This window comes from Pavona decussata, unplaced genomic scaffold (assembly GCF_977016875.1).
Source record: "Pavona decussata unplaced genomic scaffold, jaPavDecu1.1 SCAFFOLD_390, whole genome shotgun sequence".
NCBI classification, from domain to species: domain Eukaryota; kingdom Metazoa; phylum Cnidaria; class Anthozoa; order Scleractinia; family Agariciidae; genus Pavona; species Pavona decussata.
The window spans coordinates 550863-566266 of record NW_028145762.1 but is presented as its reverse complement, the minus strand read 5'-3'; the positions used below and the strand labels follow the sequence as shown (position 1 = coordinate 566266).

General features: G+C 37.9%; 1 protein-coding gene across 2 annotated transcripts; it reads left to right on the top strand.

The window, feature by feature from the left end:
- The first annotated feature begins 3026 nt into the window (after positions 1–3026).
- Positions 3027–15404, top strand: LOC146451381 (uncharacterized). 2 transcript variants are annotated; one of them, XM_085099182.1, is made up of 5 exons: positions 3027–3115; positions 5989–6180; positions 10246–10610; positions 12900–12992; positions 15005–15404. In XM_085099182.1, the coding sequence occupies exons 2-5, from the start codon at positions 5994–5996 to the stop codon at positions 15341–15343; spliced, it is 984 nt and encodes a 327-aa protein (XP_084955308.1). In that variant the 5' UTR covers positions 3027–3115; positions 5989–5993; the 3' UTR covers positions 15344–15404. The 2 variants fall into 2 exon arrangements, with proteins under 2 accessions (XP_084955308.1, XP_084955307.1); XM_085099181.1 differs by having other exon boundaries at positions 12900–13103.

The window sequence follows — 15404 nt, the reverse complement described above, 5'->3', positions numbered from 1 at the left end:
TATGAACTCTCAATAAGAATATTTATAACAAATACTTGGGTAAAGAAGTTATGAGTCATACTTCAAAAAGAAAATAGAAAAATTCATTCATTCCACGTTTTCTGATGAATTGATAAGAGAATTAAGACGCGTGAGAGCAGGATCTAAGTTTAGAAACACAAGACGCAGGCGAGTGTTTCACTTGTTACGTGTTATCAAAAACTTCTGCAAGCGTTCCAGTTAATATATTTTATAGAGAGAGGGAAAAATGTTTTGTACTTATTGTAATACTCGATATATATACCATTTATCGGTGATGAATAAAAAAATTATTCCTTTAAGCCGGCGACACACCTGGCGATTTTTTTCGTCGATCGCGGCGCTGTGGCAGTTTTAAAAATTCATGTGATAAAATCGCCCAACATGATGGGTTGACTTTACTGGCGATTCGAAGTAATGACCGTAGTAAATCACGGGAACAGGCACACTTGGTGAATGCCGGCGAATTTAATCGCCGATATCTGACATGCCAGATATCGGCGATATTATTCGCCGATCGCAGCGATCGGCGAAAATCGCAATCGCTGCACCGGGCACACCTGGAGATTTTCGCCCATCGCGGCGATCGGCGTATAAAATCGCCAAGTGTGTCGCCGGCTTTAGACTAAAAAAACTACAGGAATAAATTACCACGTTTTTACTGTAGACTAATAGAAATGATCAATAAAATTTATCTTCCATCGATCGAGAAAAGACATTGTACCATCTACTTGGAGAGAGGGTATAGAGACAGTATATATTGCATAGCACATTTTCTGGGGGAATTGAAGAGGTAAAGAAAATACACTGAAAAAATGAATATATTTATGCCCCTCGATTCTTATTAATCGTAGTTTTCGGAAAAGGAGCGTCACGTTATTCTGGATACAGCGAAACCCGGTCAATACGGACAATGCCCGTATTAAGCGGGCTGTTAGAATAAACGTCACGGACCGCATGTTTTATGTTCCGCTGTATTAGGGTAGCCATTACTTAGAAGAGTGCGTTTCATGGTGAAAGCGCTCTTTTGCCAACACTGGGCACGGCACGCAGAAAGCAAAGGGTGCTTGCAGGAGGTAGAGACGGTATACTGGATAAAGGAATCTATTATGCTGTTCGTAGCCTGTGAACAGGCTCCCACATGGAGTATAGGGCGAAGAGAAAAATGGGCGAGCGGTCGCTTCCAGACCGAGCTCGTCACCTTATACTCAGCTTGGAAGCCAGCCCTGTTTAAAAGCTATGCCGTTCGAGTCTTAAGCTTATTAATCGCAATTCCCAGCCAAAGAAACACTCGCAGTAATCGGGATATTAGGATGACCATTACTTATAAGAGTGCGTGTTTTGACCGAAGCGCTCTCTTACAATTGGCTGCATTAGCCTCGGCTCACAGCTTGGCGTATCTGCAAGAAGATATACTGGGAACAATGAACATATCAATCGCAGTTTCCGGCCAAAGAACTTTTCGTTAAATGGAATATTACAATGAACGTTATCTTGAGTGATCATGTCCTTCATTTTTATGACCTTAGGGGTTGAATAACCATTGACATTAAAAGAAGAAATTTGATGCTGATCACTGTTAGGGCTTAAAGGGTTAAGCAGCCACTACGGGACGGCAACGGGAATATTAGAAAACAGTAGGATTTACTGAGAAAAACAAACAACGTGCGTTATGAATTTTGGTAGATTTCTTCGCCGTCCTCGACAAAACCACAACATGAAATTACCAAATGCAAAGCTTTGTGGAGAATATGAGCACATGATGGTAAATTTTTCATTCTATGTCTTTATTTAAACGCCAATTCCCGCACCAATTCTTGGAAGTTCGGCCACGTAGTAGAAGTTGAACGAATTAGAATAATCGCGAAGCATTTCTTGTAAGTTGACGTTTTCGGGAGCAACGTTGCCGCCGTGGTTGCTTTTAAAAAGCCCCTTATTGTTGACAACACCATTTGCGCAAATGCGACTCGTAATTTAAGAAACGTATACACGTGTAAGAAATAAAAAATCTTCATTATTCCTCGTACAAAGGACTTCTACAATTTTAGACAAAAATTTCAAGTAATACTTGACTTTTCAAATGCTAATAAAGGAAGCCATTACAAAGGGTAGTCAAGAAGATTGTCGTTGCTTAGCACTGAAAGCAAGAGATGACGGACACATGTCTACCTTAAATAAAAGTTTCCATGCAATATTTTGTCTAGATTGCTCAATATTTCAAAACAAGATTTACCATTGTAGTAATCTCGTCCTCTATAACCCCTGTTAAAAACTAAGGCAATCAAATCGAAAAAGAAGTCTGCATTAGATATATTTTTATATATGTCGATGTTTTGTTTCGTTTCTTTTTAACATTACCTGGCTCCTTTGTTTGTATTTTTTAAAATAGCAGTTATATAATACGCGTAATTATTAGTCAAATAGGTTTGCCACATATGTGATATTTACCTGACTGTAATTATTCGACTCAAAGTTGCTCGATTTGTTCGATATATATGGTCTACTTGTCTACGGGGCGCCTGAACCTGATCTTAATATTATCCAGAACTTCTTGGATAGATGTCATAAGCGTCGTTTTTTTCTTTTTTTCTTATCCTGTTTCAATAAAGGACCTTTTATATAAGCAAGACTGTAAAATTTTTAAGAAAGTAATCTCCGTATCCCTTCAAAAAAGGACTGTTTATACAATCTCAGCAAAAGACAATGTGTGCGCCCTTAAGTAAAGACTGAGCGTTTCATGTCTACCTTTGTAAATAGATTGATATTTAAATATAACTTAGTATAGGTAAGTTAGGTTTTATTATGGTCCTTTTCAGATTAGTTTATTAATATCTTTATCATGTAGAATTTTCAAGAAAGTGTAATATAGGATATGTAGTTTTATCATATGAGAAATAAAGACCATTACTATTATTATTGTTATATGACCTAGACCCAAACGTGCATAAATAATTCGATTTTATTACATACTGTTTATTACATACTGTATGTATTATGTAAAACTATGTTACTACGGCTCATTTGATGCACGGAACACGTTTTACTGCACGTTGTTAATGTGTTATTTCTAGGAGATTCTTTGTCAGCTAACGTAAAGGTAAGAAAATGCTTTCTCTTAATGTCACGAGGACACAACGAGGTTCACTTAACTTGTCTTAGGTGAAATCGACTTTTTTGCGCGCGATCTTTTTGAGCGGAGTGTCGCTGCCTTTGCAAGCTCGCTGGTGACAGTTTTTGAAAAACTCGTGTCGCCGGTGCAAGCGAAAACTCGCTAGTGTAGCCTTGCCTTATAAAGGGTTAAGGGTAAACGTTTATTCTGTTACCTTATGAAAGGCCCCCTATGTAAGTTAAGCCGCGAACACGGCGTGTTATGATGGCCTTAAACAGAATATTTAAAATGTTGCCACAGATCGTTTTGCGCCTTTTAACTGAGACTTATCATTGGGAGCTAATAAAGTTTGATCTGTGGGATAAATCTAGAATTTAGAATCATTTACAAAGCCGGTTGCTGGGACTGCAGTGATTTTTATAACGGTAAAACGAAGCGACGACTTCATGACAGGAAAACGGAACACTTCAAGGCCCTCGCGCGCTAAAAATGACAGCAAGTCAGCCATTGTTGACCATGCCAAAACCACTGGACACAATATCAAGTGGGATCATTTTGATATTTTAGCGTCGGGCAGAAGTGATTATCACTGTGAAATCAAGGAAACTTTGTTTATTCAAGAACTAAAGCCAGCTTTTAAATGTCAACGTCAGCAGTGAGAAGCTGATGTTTTATTAATTAGCTGTAGCTTTTTATAGATTCATTGTTAAGATTGTTTTTCTTAATCTCGGTTGCAGACACCCTTTTCACTATTATATATGTAGTTGAAAACATTTTAACGGTCACTTTTCAAAATGTCTGTTGACTAGCATACGAAACGTTAAGTTATATAAAATGTGCAAGTTTATTATGTTTATTCTAAGATTCTAAACAATGCCGTAGTTTAATTTCGATAGTTTAAATCATGAATCCACCAATTTTCAGCTCAAGATAACTGAAGCTTTTCATATCAAATGGGAAAAAACTACTTTAAACCAACAACCAACAACTGTACCGCGTAAATATATAACTCTCTTTATAGTCAAACATTGTCACGTATTATTTAATTATTTTGTTATAGGTTTTTGTCATTAGCATTTCTATGTGCTTATTAACAATTCAACTTTGTACTTTACAATTTGAAATTAAACTGAAGATGACTGAGGAGCTGTTGTCGTTTTTCTTGGCTGCCACTATCCAGACCTTTTGGAACCAAAAGCCACTTTTACTTTAGTTTCAGTCATCTTCGTTCTTATATCTTAGATCTGTCAAAATTTTTTTATTTTATTTTTTGAGCCTTTATTGTTTTATATATTTTAAAACAGGTTTCTGCCAAGTTAAATTAAAATTAAATTAAAAAGTATCAGTAGACGAACGTAAACGAACTTTTATGGTGCTGAACTGTTAGCGTTCATTTAAAAAGTTTAACACAAATTTCATTAAAGCCGTGAATACCCTATACGATAAATGCAGGTAGGCTCGGCGACCTTGTGGTGGCTGTATCACTTGGCGGCTTTTACTGTCCAAGATTACAATTAAACATCGATTGACACTGCATGTATGCCGTCATGAATTGTAACAACTGTCACGAATTGGAATTAAAAATTGCCTCATTGACTGTCGACAGTTGTAGTCAAGTTTGCAGTATTTTTCATACTGTAGCATACACATCGCCAAGCGATGAAATTATTCCCTCCCCATAAAAAAAGACAGCATATAAATAACATTAACTTGGGTAAACAAAGAAGATGATATTTCCCCTGTTAGACCAAAAATTCGTCGCCTTACAATTCCTTACTCATCGTTTACAAAATTAATATTGCAGTTTCCTACACCATATTTAATTCCAAAGTTCTTTCTCCTTACCTTGGCTCACCCTTGTTCAAAAATTTAATGGCGTCGCTTCCATTGCTGTTTTCCAAATGACGCTGCAGTCCATAGCAGATACTGTACAAACTTCTTAGCGGATAGCGCTCTCCATTCTCTATACACACCAGCGATAAACTTTGTCAGCCAGAAATTCAAGGATTCATAGCTCATCTCCGCAATATTCGTTTCTGAACTTTGAATACTGTCCACTTCGACTTCGAATCCTCTGTCCTCAAAGTTGGAGTCGTTATTTCTTCTTGAACTTTTCCACTCCCCAAATATTTTGTAACGCACTTTGTGACATACCGCGTATCTTTTGGAATACTACTTTCCAAGTAATCGTTATCTTCCTTAGCATCAGTTTTGGTTCTCGAAAGACGTGTTTGGGCGGCATTTCAAGTAAAAGCTCTCTGAACCTTTGATAGCAACTGAACAAAGACTACTTCTCCATCTGAATATAATTAACCTTTAATGAATTCCTATCACTTTTATCTGAATTCCTCGAGAGGCATGGGCGTGTTTTATCGGCACGTGTTTTATCGGGTCTAAAACCACTCGGCTGGGCCTCGTGTTAAACACTGCTGCTCGTTTTTTAAACATTACATCAAACAATCAAAATTTCCAACACCTCAAAGTTTTTTAAAAATACGAGGCGCACTTTTCGGCGTTTGGAAATTTCCTTGTATTTGATGTATTTAATTTACTTCCTATTATTCAGCCGACGAATTAACTCCAAAATTACATTACAGTTATTGCAATTCAGCGTCCTCCATTTCATATAATAACCACAGCATTATATTCTCCATAATATCCCTATTATAAATAAATATAAATTATAAATTAATTATAATCATAATTAATACTATAATTGAAATTATAAATTAATTATAAATATAAATTATAAATATTATAAATATTCTCGAAATTATGCTGCATAAATTGTTCACCACTAACGTACCATTGCTTCGCACACTAAAACTTTGCTTATTCTTTTTCTTTATTATCTTGTCCAGCAATTATGCGTCCAAAAATAGCATTCCTCTCCTTCCTGGGAATCGGATTCCTCCTCGTCACACTGTTAACATTTTACTCCTTTACAAGAAAAGAGGCAAGTCTTTTATCAACCCGAGTCATGGAAGCAATGAAGAACCTCGTGCTAAGTGAAACAGATAAGCAAACTTTTCCTGGATTGGAAACGCCGAAAGGTAAAGAGTGCGTTACTCCTTCTTATAAATGTATTTAACGGGCTATCCTATCTGGACCGCAAAAAAAAAACAAGTGAGTTACAGAAGGGTCCCCTTTAAAGGGACAGTAACACGCTATTTTTAGTAACACATTGACAATCGAGGAAACGCTATTCGGTTGATAGCAGACAAGAGATAATGACCAAATTCCATTAAAAGACTATCAGAGTGCAAAGAAACTATCCACGGATATTTTCGCCGGTAGATGGGTTCAAATTTGAAAACGTTAGTTTTCGCTGTCGTAACGCACTTAAAATTGGTTGTACTATATTTTAGTTCAACCTCTCGTCTCAGTAGAATCACTATTAAGATTTCTTTAAATTAGCGATTTAGAAATGAATTAACACAGTGTTCAAAGTTTAAATTTGGTGAATTTTTGCCCAAAATCATTGTATCTCTCCTACCCCTTTAAGACTAAACCATATATATAAGCTAAAATATAAGCAACATTTCTACTACCAACATTGAAATCCAACTCGGGTCAGTTATTAAAAGACAGTTTAGACGGTGTTTAACAAAACCACGTTCTAGGCCATATTTTCAATTTTGTTAACAGTCATATCTAAACATTGTCTACTGCCGACGGTAACAAGAAGGCTTGCATCCCTGACTAGAAAAAATATTTATCTACTTAAAATAAACTACTAATAAAGAGATTTGGAGGCCCACTGATTGTCTTAAGCCAGGGCCTAAGTTAGACTCCGTTTAAATAACTGGCGCAAGATCTTTACAATGCAAATAGATAATAAAATTAGCAAATAGATAATAAAATTAGAAACAAGGTATTCACACTATAAAACATGCAAAGACAACGAAGATGATTAATGCAATTTTGAAAAAGTGCGCTACTTAAAGTGCTCTGACTATGACGGAATTCGCGTTGATATTTGCCAATGGTGCCTCATCTACGTGATCCAACAAGCGTATTAATATGTTAGGTCGAGTTCGTGGCCTTGTTAAATGTTTTTCAAGCTGAAAATCACTAAAATATTGAAATCAGGTTGGAGGGGTCTGGAAAAGAGTGAGTTTCCATGGGAACCGAATTTTTTATAGCCGTAGGTGTATTGCCTTTAGAACTATTAGCCTGCCAGGTTTCAATGGTCTCTGCTGTAAATTGACTGAGATAGCTCTATTTTAACTTGATGTTGTATTGAGTTGAGAATATGACGTCATCAGTCCTCTCATTTACATATTTTACACATTTTTCAAACGTGAATATCTCCGGAACCAAAGCAGATATTTAGAAACGGTAAACGGCGTTTTTAATCTTTCCTAGAATTCTATGTGATAAACCTTAAAATTCAAGAATAAAAATTGGATCATAGTAGCACTTTAAAGTTTAACTTAAAGATAGCTTTAGAGAGTCCTCGTTTAAAAAAAGGCAGAGGTGCTTCCGTTAGTGATGGATCAAAAGAGTTCAACCCATTGGAAGCAAAAGTAATACTGGTCCAATGACCCCTTCTTCTATTAGCTGCAGCTTTTCATATTCCTTAGATCGTGTCTTATATGTATCATTGCCATAGTTTTGAAAGTTACTTAGGCCCGGTTCAAACGTCGAACTTTACATGAGCCGAACCTAATACCTATTAAGGTCGACCCAAATAATTAAGTTCAGCAGTTAATTCAGACGTCTAACCTAATTGAAGTCGAACTTAATTAAAGCTAAAGTGAGAAAATAGATTTTCGTGGTCAGCGGCTGTTGTTTTTTCTCAACAAGATTAAAGATGGCGGGAAAGATGAGTTCTGACATGGAATAGCTTGTTTGGTAAAATGGAATTGGGGGTGGTCAATAGTTTATTTTAGTATTAGTTTTTATTGATATTTCTTATAATTCTATATAGTTATTAAATTTTTATATAAAATGTTTAAATTCATGTAAAGCGCTTTTGATCATTTTAATGTTAAAAGGCGCTATATTAAGTAAATAAATTATTATTATTATTATTATTATTATTATTATTATTATTATTATTATTATTATTATTATCAAAATAATGAAGACAGGCCAAACACGGCTCCTATTGGTCGAGATAGGAAGAATATGACCTTCAATACTAATTTGCTCTTACGAGTACGTCTTTCAAATATCTCCCTTTTCTGTACGAAAGTAGGGAAGGGTCTTTAGAGATCTCACTTAGCAGAGGCTGATTTTCTATCAAGTGCCATTTACTCATCTGAATGGTTTTACGTTAGGCACGGAAGGGCGATATTCCGTAACAAACGGCAAAATGTTTTTGCGCGTTTTTTGTTTGTTTTGTAGTGCCGACATTCTTTCGCTGAAATTGACTTCTGAGAGAGTTTTATCTATAAGGAAAACGAGGTAACCTCTGAAGCATAATCTCTGTTTGAATAGAGTTATGTTTTCTTCAAATGTTGTTTTTAAAGATTTTTTTCTGAGAAGTCTTGACGCTTCGCCTTTGATATAGCCTGTATTTGAAAGTTTTTGTCGGTTTGAAGTACGCGTACGCATCAAGAATGGATTCTTTTTTTTAAATCTTTCACATCTCAGACGGGTATATTTAGTTGTTTCTAAACAAGAACAAGCACATTCCTCTTTTCCCGCCATCTTGTTCAGAATGAAGTCCTTTGCGCATGCCAAGTCGATGGAACGCGCAGACCGCTGGGATAGATGTAATTTATATAATTTATTACGTAACGTATGCATTTGGTTCGGCACATGTAAAGTTCGACGTCTGAATCGAAGTCGAACTTTTGCCGTTCTATTCGACTGGCGCAGTCGAAAAGATCGGCGGGTCGACCCAAATACAAATCTGTCGATCCTAACTGATTCATAAGTCGATCTTTACATGCGCCGAACCAAATGATTAGGCTCGGCTCATGTAAAGTTCGACGTATGAACCGGGCCTTAAGGATGAGGCAGAAACTACGCCCTCAGCTTCCTCCGCTCCTTCATAGCGGTCAGGATCCCCAAAGATGCCAGACAAAGGAATAGAATAGGGGCTACAAAAAAATGACGAGGCATTCTTTTGAACAAAAATACTTTTTCTGTTATGAAATTATCACTTTGTTAATTCTGTGGTATATATCCAGACTACTTACTTGAAAGCCCGAAAGGTAAAGAAGGGACTAAAGGTGAAAATAAGAGCTATAAACGAACAGCGACTGGGAAGGGGTAGACTAGATTTTACAAATTAATGATTATATTGGTCTACCGCTAGTTATGTAACCTCAGTTTCTTCATGATAATATGTTTGCAAGTGTGTATTTTTGTTTGTGTGCCCGACCTGAACATACAAAAAAATATATATATATGTCAGTACATTTTTTTTGTTAACTGGCTGCCTGGCATTTTTAACTCTAAGGTTATTTTAGGTAGCCAGTATCCCTTCTATTTGTGAGTTACGTTGTAAATGATTTTTGTAGACTTTAAGGTAAATAAAGTATGTTGTTGTTGTTGCTAAGTTGGCCACACTTTCTCTTCCCCTCCCTGCTTTAGGCAATTGCCCCTTTACCCTCCCCACTAGAGACGAAGACTGTTATCTGTAATGTAGTGGTTACCGCGTCTGCCTTGAATGCAGGAGGCCGACGTTCGAGTCCCCACCGGTGAACCATATTTTCACATGGTACGTCGTTATCATGCTTCTATACGTCTACTTACTTTGCTCCTTTAGAGCGGCTTAAAAATTGAGTGTCGAAAGTAATTGCGTTTTTGCTTTGGTTTTGCATTACTGCTCTCTGTGATTGGTTGATAAAACTCGCGCCACTTTCTCAACCAATAAGATTTTAAACAAAAACCAATCATGCATCGCTTGCACGTGTTTTCCCGCGCTTGGCGCCGGTTACATCTGTTTGCTTTGAATTCTGATTGGTTCATTGCGCTGTTTGCTTGTATTGTGATTGGTCAGAGTAATTCCTTGCGTTTTACGACACTCGATTGAAAACCGCTCTAATATAACAGATCATTACAGCTATCCTATGTAAAAATATGGCTGATCTACTTGGTACGGAAATCCCTTGCTGTGTGTTTCATGTATCTGTACCAAGCTCGAGTTTTCTTTGTTTCAGAGAACGCCGATGCGCTTTCTTCTGCAGATAAAATGTTCAGACTGTACGACGGAGTGGAGACGTTTGTACTGTTCATTGGTTATCCTCGCAGTAGTCATAGTTTAATAGGAGCTGTGCTGGATGCGCATCCAGAGATCATCATCCCACATGAGTATAATGTCCTGGCTAATGTTAAAAGGTTACTGCAAGAAAAACTCATAAAGGAAAACTTGCAAAAGTATGTACTTTTTCACCATCTTCATTTGCTGTCGCAGAAGCAAGCTTTGTTTGGAATTCGTGCCAATAATTCCCTACTCGACGGAAAGTTCACCTATACCTACAATGTGCCGGGTTTATGGCAAGGAAGTTATGATAAAAGGATCAAGGTAAAAGCTCACGTATATAGCCAGTTTGTCGATGTGTAGTGTATCTACTGGATAATGTTGATAACAAAAAATGATGAGAAGTATCGATACCCACGAATGGTATCTACTGTTTGACCGCTGCTCTTTTAGTTAGTTGGTGGATCACCGGACTGTTAAGCGGGGGTGGGGGAGGGGGGAGGAGGAGTGAAAGAGTACTCCCATATATAAGCTATATAGGTATGCCAGTGCCCCCCCCCCCCCCCCCCCCCCCCACAAAGGGTACGGTTTTTGAGCCGTTTTGCGTTTTGGTCTGAAAACAGGTATAAATCTTGACCATTATGGTATGGGTATGGGTATGGTATGGTTTTCAAGGGAACCACGAAAGCGTATGAACCGATTTGTCTTTTCAACTCTAAATGAATAGTAGAAAAACAGAAGTATCCAAAATGTATCATTCAAGCTGAATTTTCGGGTGAATTTTACCAATTCCTGACTTCGGCACTGATGCGAAGCTTAATTACACTACAAGCCAGGTCTGAAAACGGGTGCGGAAAATGAGACGTGAAAACTGCAAAGGACCGCGAACGATAATGCTGCCAGTTGACGTAGGATCTACAAGAGACCTAATCAGCCAAAAATAAAAAAGTGACACAAACTGATTCGCGTGATTCGGGGAGCGGGCAGGTTCAAAGTACGAAACGTGATAGGGCATGAGTTTTGTTGCATTTTATTTGAGCTGGCTCTGTTGCTGGTTTCATAAAGAACTGCTACACCGTGCTGACGAGTTCCAATAAGAACGAAACAGCTGTCCACGGTTGCAGCCCTGTTTTGTCGGTTTCTGTCGCGTTGTTGTCTCGCAAAGTCAACTCTTTCACGTAGTATCAGCCTTGCAGTTTGTGTTGCGGAAAATGGCATGTTTTGGTCTGAAGTAGGGTCAGAATTTGGAGAACCGGGCGGCACACCCCTACCGAGACTTCCAAGGAGTTACCCCTCCCCTTCTCGGGACTGTTAAGTAGAGGTCGCACCTGCGAACCCCAGCCAGGCCAATGGTTAGACCTTTACGTGGCTCATATGACCACGTAGAAGCAGTGGTCCCGTCTAGAACTTGGGGGACGTAAAAGAACCGCTAAGAAGGGGGATGCAACGAACTCTTGCTGTGACCACCTTCAGGTGCCTGATTGTGGTGGGCGGTCGGCTTGGCGTGATTCTCTGGAAGGTTTCTGAGCAAATGTGTATAACAGCCTGAAAGTCAATAGGTTATGGTAAATATGATGATGATGATGATGATGATGATTGTAATGGTGGTGGTGATAATGATACCCCGGTAAAAATGCCGATACTGAGAAATTCTTGTAAAGAATCGAAACTCGTGAGAAGTATTAACTGTTTAGGGAGATTATAGCAAAACGGGTAGATGGTTCCTGACGAGATATATACACTTTACCGATAAGAAAAATGCTCGATTCCAGCGATACCGAAATGTTTAAAAAGTATCGATATTCATGAAAGGTACCTGGAAATGATTAGGGTTTGACAATTAGATTTAGGTGGTTTTTAGATAGACCCAATATGTAGATATACATAAAAAAAACTGGCGACACTCGATATTTACCGATATATTCTCAATACCGTTCTCGTTACTGAGGAATGCATAGAAAGTATCGATGCCCATGACAAAGGACCAGTACTTTGTGGATATGAAAAACAATTACGCGTGGAACTCCCGCCAATATTTCGGGATTTAAATCATTAAGCCCCGTCTACACAAGCATTTTTTTATATGGCAATTTTTATGTGGCAATATTTATTTGCCCCTGTATATGATGAGAAATGACCAATTTTTATGTGACAACTGCATTTGCTGAAAAGCTGGCGTGTTAGTTTTTATGTGACAAATAAAAATTGCCACATAAAAAAAAATTGTCCGTGTAGATGAGATGCCACATAAAATGTGACATTTTTTTCAACGTCATTTGTACAACCCAGTCCTTACAGTCCCTAACATTTGCGCATCCAGCATGGCGCCATCTTGCTTTTTGCCTTTCCATGATCATCTCCGCTGTGCGAAATTATTACTGACGCAAATTAACGACAAATATTTGTCGAGTCATCTACAGGGGCAAAAAAAAAATTGCCTCATATAGTTGCCACATAAAAATTGCTCGTGTAGACGGGGCTTTAAAAAACGCAGGTTTGTTGGCAACTTTTGTAGAGCAAAGAGTGCTGGTGGTACTAACAAAAAAATGTCCAAGCTGTTGGTCTTGTGCTTTTGTGTCTTCATTATGTTTAATTTATTGCGTTTATTGTCAGGTTATTGGCGACAAGATGGGAGGCGTGACATCAAGGACCATAGCCAATCCGGACAACGAAAACATTCTTGAACAACTTAGTGAAGTTGTCAAGGTACCAATCAAATTCATCCACGTCACCAGGAACCCATTTGATAACATAGCAACCATAATGCTTCGCGCGACGCATTTACGTGACAAAGTAAGGAGAGAGGGAGCTGACGAGGTAAGAAAAGTAAAAGGGTGAAGGGAAATGGGAGAGAGAGGCATGAAAGAAGTTCAGAGCGGAAAAATGTTCTGCGCAAATTTTCTGCGCATCGCGGGCGCAAGTGATCCGTTAATGAGCTGAAAATGCTGCCGTCCGAATGGCTGTCGTTGTTGAGCAGTAGAGTTTGCGGTAAAAATACATTTTACCATCTATGTTTTGTCCATTTTTATCGAATATGCTATAAAATCGGACCGGGCATTATTGTCCCAACACCGTCTAAGGACAATAACGAAAATTGGTTTTGCTCTACAGCACAGGTTCAGGTACATGACTATAAACACGGGCACTTCTGGTAACTATCCGACTCTTAATCTCTATTTGATTCTCTCTGTGTTCCTCATTATAAGACAATCCATATTTGGCCCCAGCACAACTGAAATTAAAATAAAACTATATTTAAAAAATTGCAGCTGGTCAACCTCTGTTCACTGGATGAACTGTTTTTCGGTTATAAAAGAAAATTGCGCGACGAGTGGATGATGGCAAGACTGTGAACACGGAAGGCTTTGTGAAACAAATTCAAAATCCACGCTAAGCTTAAGCACAGTGGCAAAAGGGATTATTTGGGAAGTTTCAGTAACTAAAGATATATTTTTCCTGCCTTTAGTTGACCTCGATCTACAGATAAATATTGTAATACATCAGTTGTGGTTTTGACCTGAGCCTACATACACACACCGTGTCAAGAACAAACTTTTTTACACGTCGATTGTAAGATTGGATCAGTACTGTAGTATAACTAACTGGGGGCTGTAGTTTTTAATAAAGAAATTCCTATGCGACAAAATATTTATAGAATAGGACGAACAGTTCAGAGGGCTGTAAAAAATGCCAAGAACGCATCGCATGAAATTGCTCCCTCGACACCGATAATTAGATCCTTGTGAAAAAAAAAATTAAATATCCACTCTGGCAAACATCATATTCTTTGGTAAACTAAGTAACTAACGATTAACTATGTCCCTACCCTCGGTTGAAATCTTGACCATAATTTTTCAAGGGTTTGCTTATATAATCGCTCTTTGTAAAAAGGTCCATGACAATAACAGACCTGTACAGGCGATTTGTTTACACACCGTGGCGACAATAAGGGCTTTAAAATATTTTTTAAAGTTTAAGAAGCCATAACAAAATCGAACTACAACAAGGATACATCTACAGATATCTTCTTGTGTGGGAAAATTATCGCTACTTACCGTGATATCTGCGGTAGCACAGTTAATTTTTGAGAATAAAAAAAATTAAATTGCCGCCATTTTTGAATAATGTGGACGCAGAGTTCGCGCATGCTTTTTGCGTTTTTTCCGCTCTCAATGAAAGAAGGAGCTGCTACTACTACTACTACTACTACTACTACTACTACTACTACTGTTACTACTACTACTACTACTACTACTGCTACTACTACTACTGCTGCTGCTGCTGCTGCTGCTGCTGCTACTACTACTACTACTACTGCTACTGCTACTGCTACTACTACTGCTACTACTATTACTACTGATAAAGCTACTACTACTACTACTACTACTACTACTACTACTACTACTACTACTACTACTACTACTACTACTACTACTACCACCACCACCACCTTACGACGATAGCGTTGCCCTATATCCCATTATTGATAGCACTGCAACAAGAGACCTTAGTCTTTTAATGACAAGAGAAAATTGACGCTATTCTCTATTAAGATATGTAATAAAAGCAACAATTAGAGGCGATAGCAAGTCTTAATTTAGCTTATGCTCTCGCTATTGAAAAAACTATGATTTTGCCTTGTGCGCGATAAGATGGGGGCCAATATCAATAGTCTTTCGCATGAATATATTATTTTACTTTGCTTCTTTCCCCACCAGGTAAACAGACCGAAAAACCTCGACAATGCTATTAAATTTTACTTCAAAATGGCAGCCTCTAATCAACGCACCCGTGAACTTTATGGAGATGCAGTTATGGACATTCCTGGACACGAAATAGTTTTGAGGCCAAGAGAAACCATTCAAAAATTGTGTGACCATTTAGGAGTCACGTGCTCTGAAGAATATATTGAACAATGCAGCAAGATTTTATACGGTACTCCTTCGGTCACCAAAAATACAGTTGTTTGGTCGAAGGAGCAGAAAACCCGAGTTACAAAAATGATGAAGAATTATCCTTTTTTGAAAGGCTATTCATTTGATAAATATCCTAATTAACGTTTTCAGAAGTGTTGTGTGGGGAATAACTAGAAATTATAGATTCAATAGCCACATTATA